Source organism: Amphiprion ocellaris, chromosome 20 (assembly GCF_022539595.1).
Source record: "Amphiprion ocellaris isolate individual 3 ecotype Okinawa chromosome 20, ASM2253959v1, whole genome shotgun sequence".
NCBI lineage: Eukaryota > Metazoa > Chordata > Actinopteri > Pomacentridae > Amphiprion > Amphiprion ocellaris.
The window spans coordinates 18,445,570-18,457,930 of NC_072785.1; the positions used below are offsets into that span (position 1 = coordinate 18,445,570).

The 12,361-nt window shown below is 43.3% G+C and overlaps 1 protein-coding gene across 5 annotated transcripts in view; it reads right to left on the minus strand.

Annotated features, from left to right (window-relative positions):
- The window catches only part of LOC111562637 (AT-rich interactive domain-containing protein 1B-like), a 198,236-nt gene that overhangs the window by 16,103 nt on the left and 169,772 nt on the right, over positions 1-12,361 (minus strand). For 3 of the 5 annotated variants that reach the window (XM_055005694.1, XM_055005692.1, XM_055005693.1), the window contains exons 9-11: positions 10,007-10,165; positions 3,427-3,551; positions 1,826-1,929 (exon numbers count right to left, since the gene is read on the minus strand). In XM_055005694.1, the coding sequence (XP_054861669.1) occupies positions 1,826-1,929; positions 3,427-3,551; positions 10,007-10,165 (388 nt within the window). The remainder of the gene's footprint in view (positions 1-1,825; positions 1,930-3,426; positions 3,552-10,006; positions 10,166-12,361) is intronic. The other 2 variants (XM_055005695.1, XM_055005696.1) reach the window with 1 other exon arrangement.

Consider the following 12,361-nt stretch of genomic DNA (forward strand, 5'->3'; position numbering starts at 1 on the left):
ATGGTTTGACTGTTGCACATTTCAGATTTCAGCCCAAACGTGGGGCCAACTTTTCAAAAAAATGATGCTCTATTATGGATTTATTTAATGTTAAATTGTTATATTAGCTCCACCTTAACTAGTTAAATGCAATTTAAAGTAATGCATCAGTATTAATATCATCCAATAAGACACATAAATGATAAACCACCTCATGAACGAGCTAACAAGGGGCCAATCTGCAAAATGAACACTACTGACATTAAAGTGCATTTAATAATCTTTATAAGAACACTTTTATAATTTTTATAATCAAATTACTCACTTAGTTTAAATAAAACTCTAAATGCTGGTCATTTATATTGAATACTGCTTCCTGCTACTATGTCTAGTGTTTCTTTTTTCTAACATACACTGCAGAAGTACAGTGAGTGTGTGTGAAGGACTTTTTATGCTTAGCTGTTACTGTGTGTGAGAGTACATACATAAATTTATCTATTTGCATGTAAAGATCGGGATACGGGTTTGAACAGGCATGCAGATCAGTATGTATTAGTGCGGAATGTGTGTGTGTGTGTGTGTGTGTGTGTGTGTGTGTGTGTGTGTGTGTGTGTGTGTGTGTGTGTGTGTGTGTGTGCACGGATCTCAACTACAAGCTCCACTTTTGTGTAAATCACTCCATGTGTGCAAGTTTGTGTCTGGCTATGAGAGTTGTTCACTGTGTGTGTGTGTGTGTGTGTGAGTGTGTGTGTGTGTGTGTGTGTGTGTGTGTGTGTGTGTGTGTGTGTGTGTGTGAGTGTGTGTGTGTGTGTGTGTGTGTGTGTGTGTGTGTGCGTGTGTGTGTGTGTGTGTGTGTGTGTGTGTGTGTGTGTGTAAGAGACTGTGAAAGTGGGAACAACAGCTTGACAAGTGCTTCTGGTCTGTGTACAGAATGCTCATGTCAGCAAAACCTTATCTTTCTCGCTCTCTCTTACCCTGTCTCTCTATCTCTCGCTCATTTTCTCTCTCTTGGCAGACAGATCATCTCTTTTGGGGGCACTGGGGGTCTTTCTGGCTGCTCTGACTGCCTTAAATAATTCAAAAGGCCCCAGTACCGTAATCAGCAAAAGAAAAGACAGGGATTTGGAGGGAAAAGACGTGTAGTGGATGTGATGGAGGCCTGTGTGTGTGTGTGTGTGTGTGTGTGAGAGAGAGAGAGCGAGAGAGGGGTTGTTAAGCAAAAACAAGGGGAGGGGGTAGAAAAGAGCAAAGAGCAGAGTTCTGTTGTTGCTGGGTTGAGCCAAACCGAGCTGCTATTGTAGGGCAAAATGAGAAGTCAGCATTGTGTATTGGGACGTGTGTGCGCTTGTGTGCGAGAAAGTAGTGTTAAAGAGAAGAGTGATGCATATGTGTGTGTGTCTGCATGTGTGTGACAGACTGAAAAGGCTAGTGTGTGTCGTTTTTGTTTTTATGTGTGCACGTGTGTGTGTGTGTGTGTGTGTGTGTGCTCTGTATTTCTGTACTGTTGTTTGAATGTGTGTACTGCAGATGCCAAGCCCTCTCTTTCTCTCTGTGTTTCCCTCTTTATTGCAGCTTGGGCTGCCAAAACATCAGCAAGAAGAGAGTGCTGGGGGCAAAAACAAAGCGAGGAAAACATTAGGAATGGTAAATGTTAAACAAATCATTAAATATGGTGAGAAAACAACAGAGAAACGGCCCACTGTGCTGAGGCAGCATATGCTGATCAGATTTGGCTTGCTTCATTTGGGGAGCAAGATCACAAAAAAAAAACACAAAACCAAACAAAAAAGCGAGAGACGGAGGGAACTGTGTAGAAAATGGGTTGAGGAAACGGTCAAAGAGGTACCTTTGGTTTGTGGGGCTCATTGGCGGTGCCGCTGTCGTCTTTGACGTCCGTTTTCGGCTTACCATCCAGGCTCATTATACCATCTCCCGACAGTCCCATAGGTCCTTCAACAGGCATGATCAAACATTTACTAAAACATATTTGTACCAAACTTTTTACAAATAAAGAAATGCACAAACTACTGTGAAACTAAACACGGGATCATGGATTTTTTTTTTTTTTTTAAAGCTTTTTTTACAATATGGATGTTTTCACCACAGCCAGATGAAAAGATATACTTTTTTTGTATGAGGTTGATTCAGTTTGTTTTAACTCCTTAAATGAATGGTGCCTTCTTTGTGTGGGCTGAGAGCCACTGGATAACGGCTTGTATAATGTCACAGACAATGTAAAATGGTTTAATGTCTTTACACAGTTTAAATGTTATGTTCTTTCTTCCTTTCTGTCTTCTCAAGGTCTCTCTAAAGCCTGTCCGGACATTCATCGTAAATGGAAGATTGTGAAAGAAATGTATAAAGAGACTGCTTCTTTAAGAAGACATAGAAAAAGGAATGAGATAAGACTCCACTAAAAGCAAGCCAATGTGCCCTTTCAACCGTTTCAACAGTTTGGGAAAAATCATCCCTGTTCTCACATATTCAAATGGGTAATAGAATGGAAAGGTTAGCATTCAAGAGATATTGGCTGACAAGAAGATTTGTTTCTGTTTTCAAAGACATTTGTGTACCTTCATTAGGTTTCAACTTGAAGAAGGGTTAAGATCCTTACGACTACTTTTCATTGCGCCAGCTGCATATTTCTTATTAAGAGAGAGAAGGGGTCCTTGGATACAAGGCTCCCCTCTTTATTTTTCCCTTGTGTGCTGTGGCACGGTGGGAAAACTAATGGCTTTTTACCGTGCCCACGGGCAAACTAGATGAGTTTTGAGGAACCTTGGCACTCTAATTCGTTTGAAGTTTTCCAAATGTCACGCATTCTGATATTTGGTTTTGAATCAAAGCTGCCTTTCATTTTGGGAGCAACAGTGCTCTCTGATGTGCGTTTAGCAACAATGCAACGGGGTGAAGGGCTGAAAGAAAAACTGATGCACCACATTAATCTTTGCTTACTGGAGGGCCAGCTCTATGGGAGAAGTAAAAGTAGCGAGAAAATAACTGGCAAACTCTTGATTTCTTAGCCTTTTACTCTTTATTTTTTGCCCATTGCTCTCCTTTCTCTCTGTCTGTATGACTGAATGGAAGCAGTCCTGGGTAGATTCTGTACACACTGATATAAACACATGGGTTGGGTGACACAGCGTACTTTAACATTAACATTAATGCAACATGAGCCAGTATAGGTGGGGTCATTACTTCATTTTAAATCTCTGTTGAAGGTGGGCTGCAGTTGTACGAATGGGCTTTTGCAGTGAGAAGAAATTTAGATAATTCAGCCAAATCGTCTCCCATGTCAGGTATGTGTGTTTTCTCGGTTTCAGGGGGATCAAATGATAGCATTTGCACTGTTTATGAGCATCTCCTCTCCCTGTATGTCAGTTTAAAAGCATACAAATGGACAATATAGATGATAAAATAGTCTTTTTGTTTGCAATAGGTAAATACCTGAGGGGGCCATACTGTAGCCTGGACCTTGTGCGTTGCCCGTGGCTGAACTGTTGTTGCCCGCTGGCTGACTGTAGGGGACAGTGCTCGCCTGGCTGATGCCGGGGCCTTGGTAGTTGCCCTGCCTACCACACACAGAGGATAAAGACGTTAGTAGATTTAGCGGAGATGAATCCAGCTCGATTCACAATGTGATGACAGGTTGTGAAGAGATAAGTGGGAAACAGTGAAAGCTGCAGAAGAACAGAAGTCACATAATCATACAGAGATATTTGGCATTCTGTCGTTGCCGTCCTCCTTTACTATTGTAGTAAAAACTGAGCAGCATGTATATCTGAAAGTCACAATAAAAAAGCAAAGTACACAACATATCCCTGATCAAACAAACAGCTCTTCCAAAAGATTGAAGATGAGCACGCGGCATCAGAAAACAAGAAAAAAAGTCTTCTATCCTCCCCTCGCCGCTCTTCTCCTCCACAAATCCCCCCTCTGTTTCCCCCCCACCTCTCTCTTCCTCCCTCTCCCTATCCCACAAGTCATAATTTAACTAATTAAGGTGTGCTTTTGGAGAGGATCATGTTATTTGTTGCCATGGTGACGGCAGAAATCAATGCCGCTCAACCTCCCTCCCTCATGCCTCCCATCTCCCTCTCAGGCGGCTCATCACATGGTGTTGCAAGTGACATCAGAGGAGCTTATCTGCAACCTGCTGAATACAAGCCATTCGTGTGTGTGTGTGTGTGTGTGTGTGTGTGTGTGTGTGTGTGTGATCGAAAGCAGTGTCTATCATTGCATGCCAGACAGGCCGAAGCCAGTGACATAGGGGCTGAAAGGGAACACCATGTTTGGAACAATTTGGTCTATCTCCTGCTAACTCAAGATTATCTCCTGGACAACCATATAAAAAGACTTGGAGAGAGAAGGGGGGAGACTGACAGAGGGAAGGACATGTGAGATGAAGAGAGACAGAGGCCTGGAAGATGGAAGTAAACGCCAGGGAACTCAAGGTGAAATAAAATTAGAGAGGAAGAGGCAGAGAACTGAGAAAGTCGAAGGGTAAAGACGGCGAATGGAAAGCAAAGCAGGAGGGGAGAAGGGAGGCAAGGAAGCGAAACATGACAGACCACAAGAAGGAGTTTTTGGCCCGAAATGTGGAGCTGTTTTATGTGGACGAGAACACAAATGCTATCCGGATTTATGTCAGTCAATTCCCTCCTAACTGGCATCCTTCTCTCTTTCACACAGACACATAATGTAATACCTCATGTTGGAACCGATACACATTGCCTAAGAGGAGGGATCGGCTTGGTAAACCTCCCTATAATCTCATCTCACAGATGTAATTAGTCATAGAGCACGGCTGATGATACATATGTAATCCCTCTATGGGGGCCGAGGTGCACAGGGGAGCTCCATGGCAAAGAAACAAGCACACCAAATCCATGCTTATCTGGCCCCATTTCCCTATAATGGGGGGAATATAGACTCCCTCGTTTGCTGCCTACGTGTTCCCTAAAAAGCTCTGCGTGAGTCAAGACACAGAAATAAATTTACCTTTTGATCGTCGCACCTTCTCAAGCAAGCAAAGAGGGGGAAAAAAAGCATTCTGCATGCAAAACTCCCACAAAAGAGAGCGCTGATACGCCAGCGAGGAAAAATAAGTTTAGAGATGCCAAATGACTTCGAGCCTCATTTATCCATACTGTAAAATACGCCCCTCACCCACCTTAAGCAATATAAGCACAGGCTCTCATGTGAAATGGTGAAATATCCAAATCAACAACAACAACAGTGGTTGGTGGTTTTCGACTGTGGCGCTCTCCCATTATGACTAATTCATGTCATAAAAAAGCCCATTAGAAAGCACTTGATGGAGGCACCGCACAGCGTTTAATCACACTTAATATATGCATGTGCTGCTATCGAGGATGGGGGGGGGGGAGAAAGAAAGAAAGAGAGAATAAAAAAAACCCGGCACAGCGCATTCATCTTGCTCTCGGGCACCTTTGTGATGGGGGGGTGGTAGGGGAGAGAAAGCATCCTGTTGCCGCAGAGGGAGAAAGAGTGAGTGAAGGAAGAGTTGGGGGGAAAGAGGAGGGATGGCGAGATGGAAATGGAGGGAGAGGAAGAAAACAAGAAAGGAGGCGGAGGGGAAAAAAAAGAGGAGGAGGAGGGATGGAAATTAAGGCGAGAAGAAGCCTGAGTGCTGTGTTGCATGGGTCCCCGGTGGACCGATGGGGGGCGTATTTTCAGCTCAGGGCCCCAGAGCTGGAGGTAATCGCTGTTCCATGAGACTGAGCCCAGGGAACACGCACACACACACATGCACACACACACACGGTAAGAAACACAGAAACAGCTATCCTAACACCATCAGGCCGGCGCACTCGCAGTTTGTTGTCTAGGAGTGGCCTGAGGAGAGAGTGAAAGAAACAGCGCAGGCAAACACTACTCTGAGCTCACTCGGCCGGCGCTGTCTAAGTTAGTTTTGACACAATATTGGAGCGAACGTGTATGAAAATTCAGATTTGGCATTGAATCTTTGGTTTGAGCTGTCCGGCCGAAATAAAGATCTTTGAAATGCAAACCCAGTGGCAACTGCAGTCCTATTGTTTTTCAATAAATTCTATCTAAATGTTCTCCCCTAACTGTCCTTCTTACACACACATGCACACACCCACACACACTCTTTTCGCTATTCAGTCCACATGTGTGAAGGGCATCAGAGAAGGCCACTTTCACACCGTGGGCAGAGAGTGTGTGTGTGTGTGTGTGTGTGTGTGTGTGTGTGTGTGTGTGTGTGTGTGTGCGTGTTTGAGCGTGTCCTTGTGTTCGTGTGCAGGGTGGGTGCCGTTGCCAAGGGGATGCCATGGTTACGAGGTGCCAGCCAACCAGCTGACGGTGTCTCTCTAGAAGTGGCAGCGCCTTTGTCCTTCATTCGTGGTGACAGGCCACGCTGATGCCTCCCAGCGCTGCTAACTGGACGAGACAGCAGAAGCGCTGGGACTGCAGGACTGTGTGACGGCTGAGCAGCCCTCCCTATCGATCCCTCTGCTCGCTGCGTGTTTAAGAGTGTGTGGAAGAAAGTGAGGGAAAAAGAGCCAGAGACAGGCTGCTGGATGGAAGGATGGAGTAGATCGGCTGGAGGCTATGAATTATATATGGACCCAATCTGTTCTCAGGGCAGCTTGGGCTCATCGCTCCTCCAAACTCCTGACTCAACTCGCCATGCACACACACACACACACACACACGCACGCACGCACACACACACACACACACACACGCACGCACGCACGCACACACACACACACACACACACGCACACACACACACACACATATAGACAAACACACACGCACGCATAGAGGGTACACCAGAATAAACCTCCCACAAAAAATAAAAGGACAGCTTTTAACATATTAAATCCAGAGAAAAGCTACTCTTCCCTTCTCCCTCCCCTCCTTCCCAAACATCAAACAGCTCAGGATGGATGGATGGAGGAGAAGCCATTTATTTTGCCCATCTAATGAAAGCAGAGCGCTCTGCTGCGCTGCCAAGACTGCGAGCGACAAAGCGCCACAGGCAGCATCCCCCGTTCTTGACATTCAAGCGCTGCTCTTATTTATTTAGCAAATTTACTTACTAAGGAGGTCAGAAATGAATTATTTGGCGAGGATTTGCCTGGGAGCACTCTCCTCTCCTCTCTTCTTCCCTCTTCCAACATTTTTCTCCCTTCAATTTCCCTTTTATTTATGGCTTTTTTTTTCTGAGCTTTGCTCTTCTTCTACTAAGTGCTTATTTTTCCGACAGTTCGCCTGTTCCTATAGCTCCAGGAACTTTTTGTAGAGTGTCGCCGGCAGCACTGGAAACCCATTTGAAAAGCCAATTCTGTCCTCAGAAGCTGCTGCCAAGAAAAGCTTATACCTTTTAATACTTTGTGTTCTCCTCTCTTCTCTAAAATAAAAATCCCTAACATCAATCTCCAACGTAAAAAAAATTTTTGCACTGCACCTTTTTTTTCCAAACAAACTTGTACCACCTCCACACTGACAGACTTGACATGGGATGCATTACATGAACATAGCATATCAAACTGATAAGTGGCACCCAACTACCTCCAAAAAAACTCAACTTTTGATACTATTTTCTGTTGCCAGATTGACCAGAATCTCTTTTAAAAATTAGGAGCATCAACAAGAAACTCTTCTGTTGTTGCAGTGACTACATTAGCAGCAGAAGCTTAAATTACTAGAATATGTAAGTGATGATGAGACTTTGTCACAAAAATAAAAGCCATATTTTGCTAGTTTAACATAAAGAAGAGCAACAGGAATTTCTTTTAATGCTCTCCAGACTCTCTAGGTTAACGGCGCTCCTTTCAACAACAAATCAAACTGATTAACCAATAAAAGTGGGACATTTGTTTCTGCTGGTGGAGGAGAAAGTCTGAGAGGGCCCGGGGGAAAAAAACACTCCTTACGCCACACTTTATGAAGATTTAATCTCGACCAACGCCTGAAGCCACTGGATACCAAAAAGTGGCCCTCCACTGTTTATTTGCGATTCTTTTCACTCAGTGTAATGAAACCGGAGTGTGTCAACTGGTGTGTGTGAGTCAGGAGAGGAGGAAGACGGGGGATGAGAGGCAGAAATGAAGAGGATTACTGGTGGGGATGCAGTGAAGGGATGTGTTAAAGGGAAACAGGAGAAGAAGCAGAGACCAGCCGATGAAATCTTCGCTAACTAGCCCCTGATTCGGAAGGTTGGGAGCGGATGGCTGTGGCAGCCGGGCGGGATGCATCAAAGAGCACAACGAGACATGCGGTATGACTAACAACTTGTTTCTCAGACAGAGAAGAACTAGGTCTGAATGTTTCACAATGTTGCACTGAGATCTGGAGCGCAAACGGGGTGCTGGAGCCTTTAACTGCAGGTTTTCGGAGGCCAATTTTCCCCTGATCTCCCTCAGATGTTCTAAAGTGGGATCTGAGGAAGAAAAACATAACAAGTCTGTGTTGGAGACAGCAGAGAACAAAAAGCAAATTGGGAGGAAGAAAGACTAAGGGAGATAAAACAGTCTGGGTAGGATAATAGAGCTGCACAGAGACGAAGAGGGCGATACAGTTGGGAGAGTTGGTAAAAAGAGTGAAACAGGTGGGAGGAGAGAGGAGAGAAGCAGACAAGGAGGCATGAAAGAGGCAGAATGAGCAGCAGCAGACAAGAACAACAGCGAAGGTGAGACAGGCAGCACTTTGACAGAGGATTCTGCAAAGATGTCCATCATAACAAAACATTTAGGCACTTTTTTAAATAAAAAAAAATCTGACAAAAAGACTTTCGTTTGAGAGAATAATTCCTATCATTTCCAAAAATGTAACATTGTAATAAAAAAGGTAGCATAAATATGACAAATCTTTTAAATATGTGAACACAGATCTGCTGTGGAAACAAACTGTCTCATCTAGCTGGCAATTTAAAAAAAATTTTAAAAAAAGCTTTTTGTTGTTCTAAATATCCAGTCTCGGCTTGTTTTGCTTTTGGTACTAATGGTGCGATTTGAATAAACACAGTCACAATTGGGAAGTTAGCATCAACAGCCACTGTAGCTGAAGAGAAAAAGAAAAGACAGATTTCAAACAGAAAATGAAAAGAAACTTTCCAGTGTGATTTTTGCAATGCAGTAAAAAAAAACAACAAACCAGCAAAAAAAGAAAAGACACTCAACACATTAATGACTGCTTCATGCCAAAGATGGAGATAAAAACACCAAACAAAAGAACCCGGGGATACTTTCACTGTTGACAATGAAACAAAGTGGATCACTGTAAAGTTGGAGAAACAGATGAAGACACAAACATACTTTTTTTTTTCTTTTTGCCAGATTTGTAAACAAATACAGAAAGCCAGAGGGAGCGAGAGAGGAGAGAGAGAGAGGAAGAGCCTTCACCTCCAGCAGCAGCTCGGCGAGCGACACCTCTCTGGTGTCGTGGTGAACGTGAGGAGAGACTGACAGCCAGTCTGATTGGTCCCAGCAGTGGGGATCATGTCATGCCACTTCTTATTGACAGCCCAGCCATCTCTTAATGGCTTGGCCAGCATTTGCATTGCTGTGTGTGTGTGTGTGTGTGTGTGTGTGTGTGTGTGTGTGTGTGTGTGTGTGTGTGTGTGTGTGTGAACGGCGCACTGGGCCCCCCTGATGCATGTAATTAATCACACATACTGTCAGGCACGTTACAGCCCCCCTGCCCAAACACACACACACACACACATGCACAATATTGAGCACAAAACAATCTGAAACTCAGTGTCTGTGTGTGTCCATGTGTGATACCGCAGCTCTCACTTGCCATTTGAGTGACTAAGAGGCGCCTGTGATGATACTGATGACTACTGTGATGATGATGATGATGATGAAGGTGATGATGGCAGTTACAATGGTAACGATGATGACTCCTCTTGTTTCGCTGTCAGAGGCAGCTTGCGAGAAATATCGCCACGATCGCTTAAAAAACCGGTTGAGTCACGGCATTCACACACACACACACACACGCAGCAGACATCCCAACGCAGGACCTACCTATGTTGCTGTGAGGGTGAGGGTGGCAGGATGGGTGCATGGTGATGGTGAGGTCTGGGTGAAGGTGAAGGTGGTGGACGGGTGGAGGGAGGGTGGGGTGAGGGCCAGTGGGTGGAGGTGGGCGGCATCTGGGCTGGGGACCTCGCGTAAGGAGGCAGCCTGCAGACCGCCGACAACAAGAGAAACTTCATCTGAAATATCGTCATCGCTGCCTCACAGGCTTCAGTCTGACTCATGTTTTTCAGCAGAAATGGGACTGAACATTGATAAATGTTAATCTGCCACTTCAGTGTGCAGAGTGCTGGAGACACTGCTCCCGTGATGCACCGTGAGGGGAAGAAAGAAGAAACCCATCCTTCCTCTCCGAAGACAGCCATGTTTTCACAAGTTCCCCCGGCAGGGTTCAGCAAAAGTTTACTGCCCACACAATCCCACAACAACCCCTGTCTCCAGCACTGCAAGCACTCATATAGTCAAAGCTCCAACCCTGATGGAAAAATAATACGCCTTAACTCATAAACTGTTATAGCAGCAAAGTGCTTTGTATTTGTGTTCAGGTGCTCACCTCCGTCTCTGGTGATTCCACAGTTAAATCTGCGGTTTGCTTTTTCTTCTTTTATGTTTTGACAGTGTCGTATTCAGGCCATGCAGCCTTCTTACAAACCAATACATCTTTTTTTTGCAACAAATGGCACTTGGTGTATAGAGCCAGATATCAAAATGTCAAGCACTTTATGAGATGTGTGAAAGTAAGGAGAGCTCCATAAATGGCTCATAGAAGAGAGGAACCCCAGAGAACAAACTCCTGCCTGCACATCTGAAAAGATTTGGGAAAAAAAGAGCGAACTCTGTGGCACAGAAACTCTCTGTGGTGCTTTTCAGTGCACCTCCCCACAGATGACCCTGCAGACAGAAGTCACTCATCAAATCGTGATCTAAGAGTTGCTTGTTGGTCGCTAATGTTAATATACAGAAATAATATGGCAAAATAGCCTAAGTCTGACAACCATTTCTGTAAGAATTACACCAAAATACACTTGTACATATTTTTTTTTGGTCAAGATTGCGTCTAGGACAATTATGGCTTTGTTATGTGGAGGTGTAATAAATTTATACGCTCATGTTAACACATAGGTGTTTTCATCTGAAATCATCAGGCACCTTCTTTACTTGTTTTAAGTAAATATTGATATTCAAAATGGCATCTGAGAAATTTTAGCTTCATATATCAAATACTTTCCGAGAGAAAATTTCCTCAAAAATTGCCCGTGACCCACTTTCAGCATTTTTTTTTCACACATGTAAATTTGTGCAAAGGCTAAAAATAAAAAAAAATTCCTTTCTGAATACGGGTAATCTATCTGACCAGAATATATGTCTACTACTCACATTTCAACTTCAGTCCAGCTTGTGACCTTGGTTTATTCCCACAATTCCACAATGATTATGAGAAAAGATTTTCCACTAGTCTTGCTCACATAATTTCACCAGATTACCATTAAATATAAGTCAAGGCATGAAAATTTCCCATTAGGATAATCCCATGATCCCAACAGATCTATGTATTTGGTTATGGTTATATTATATTGATTATAATTCTCAAAGAAATCACACAAAACTATATGACAGGTCTCTTTGAAACCTAAGAAAGTGTATTGCCTACAAAATTGGATCTGAAAATGAAAAATATGCCTATCTAAAAAACAAAACAAAACAAATCTCTTTGTAAGACTTAAAGAACCACTTTGAATTTGGTTTAGTCTACCTATCAACACTTGTTTCTGTTGTATATCTTGTCATACCTACTCAATCAGTTATGAAAGTCAATGAAAATAACTTTTTTTCTTGTTTTGTATTACTGTGACATGCACCTACATATGGCTCAGAAAGGATTTTTCTATATTTCAGCATTATATTTGATCAACTTGTCCAGTATTACAGGTGTCCTACCAGTGACACGATGAGAAGTAACTAAAAATTCAGACTTTTATCTTTAATAGTTCCTCATATATTGTGATTTAAACACAGCCTCAAATTTCAGTGTGTGATAAAAAAAGTGCTTAAAGTGGGTCGACTGGCAGCTGAGAAATTACATCTCAGAAATTATTTAATATATCAAGCAAAATTTCCCAAATATCTGTATAAATTTCCATTTTTAAGGCTGTAAATGATTCAGGCAAATCAGAGATGGTCAAGCAGAAACTGCTCTAAAAATTGCATGATTTGAGATGGAATGACCCACATATAGTATATTGTACATGCAGAAGAGTGACAAATTAAAGGACACCTTGACTGCTACAGTGAGGGAATCTAGCGTCTTTGTTATGTGGTGGGAGCATTTTCCCTGGCATGGGT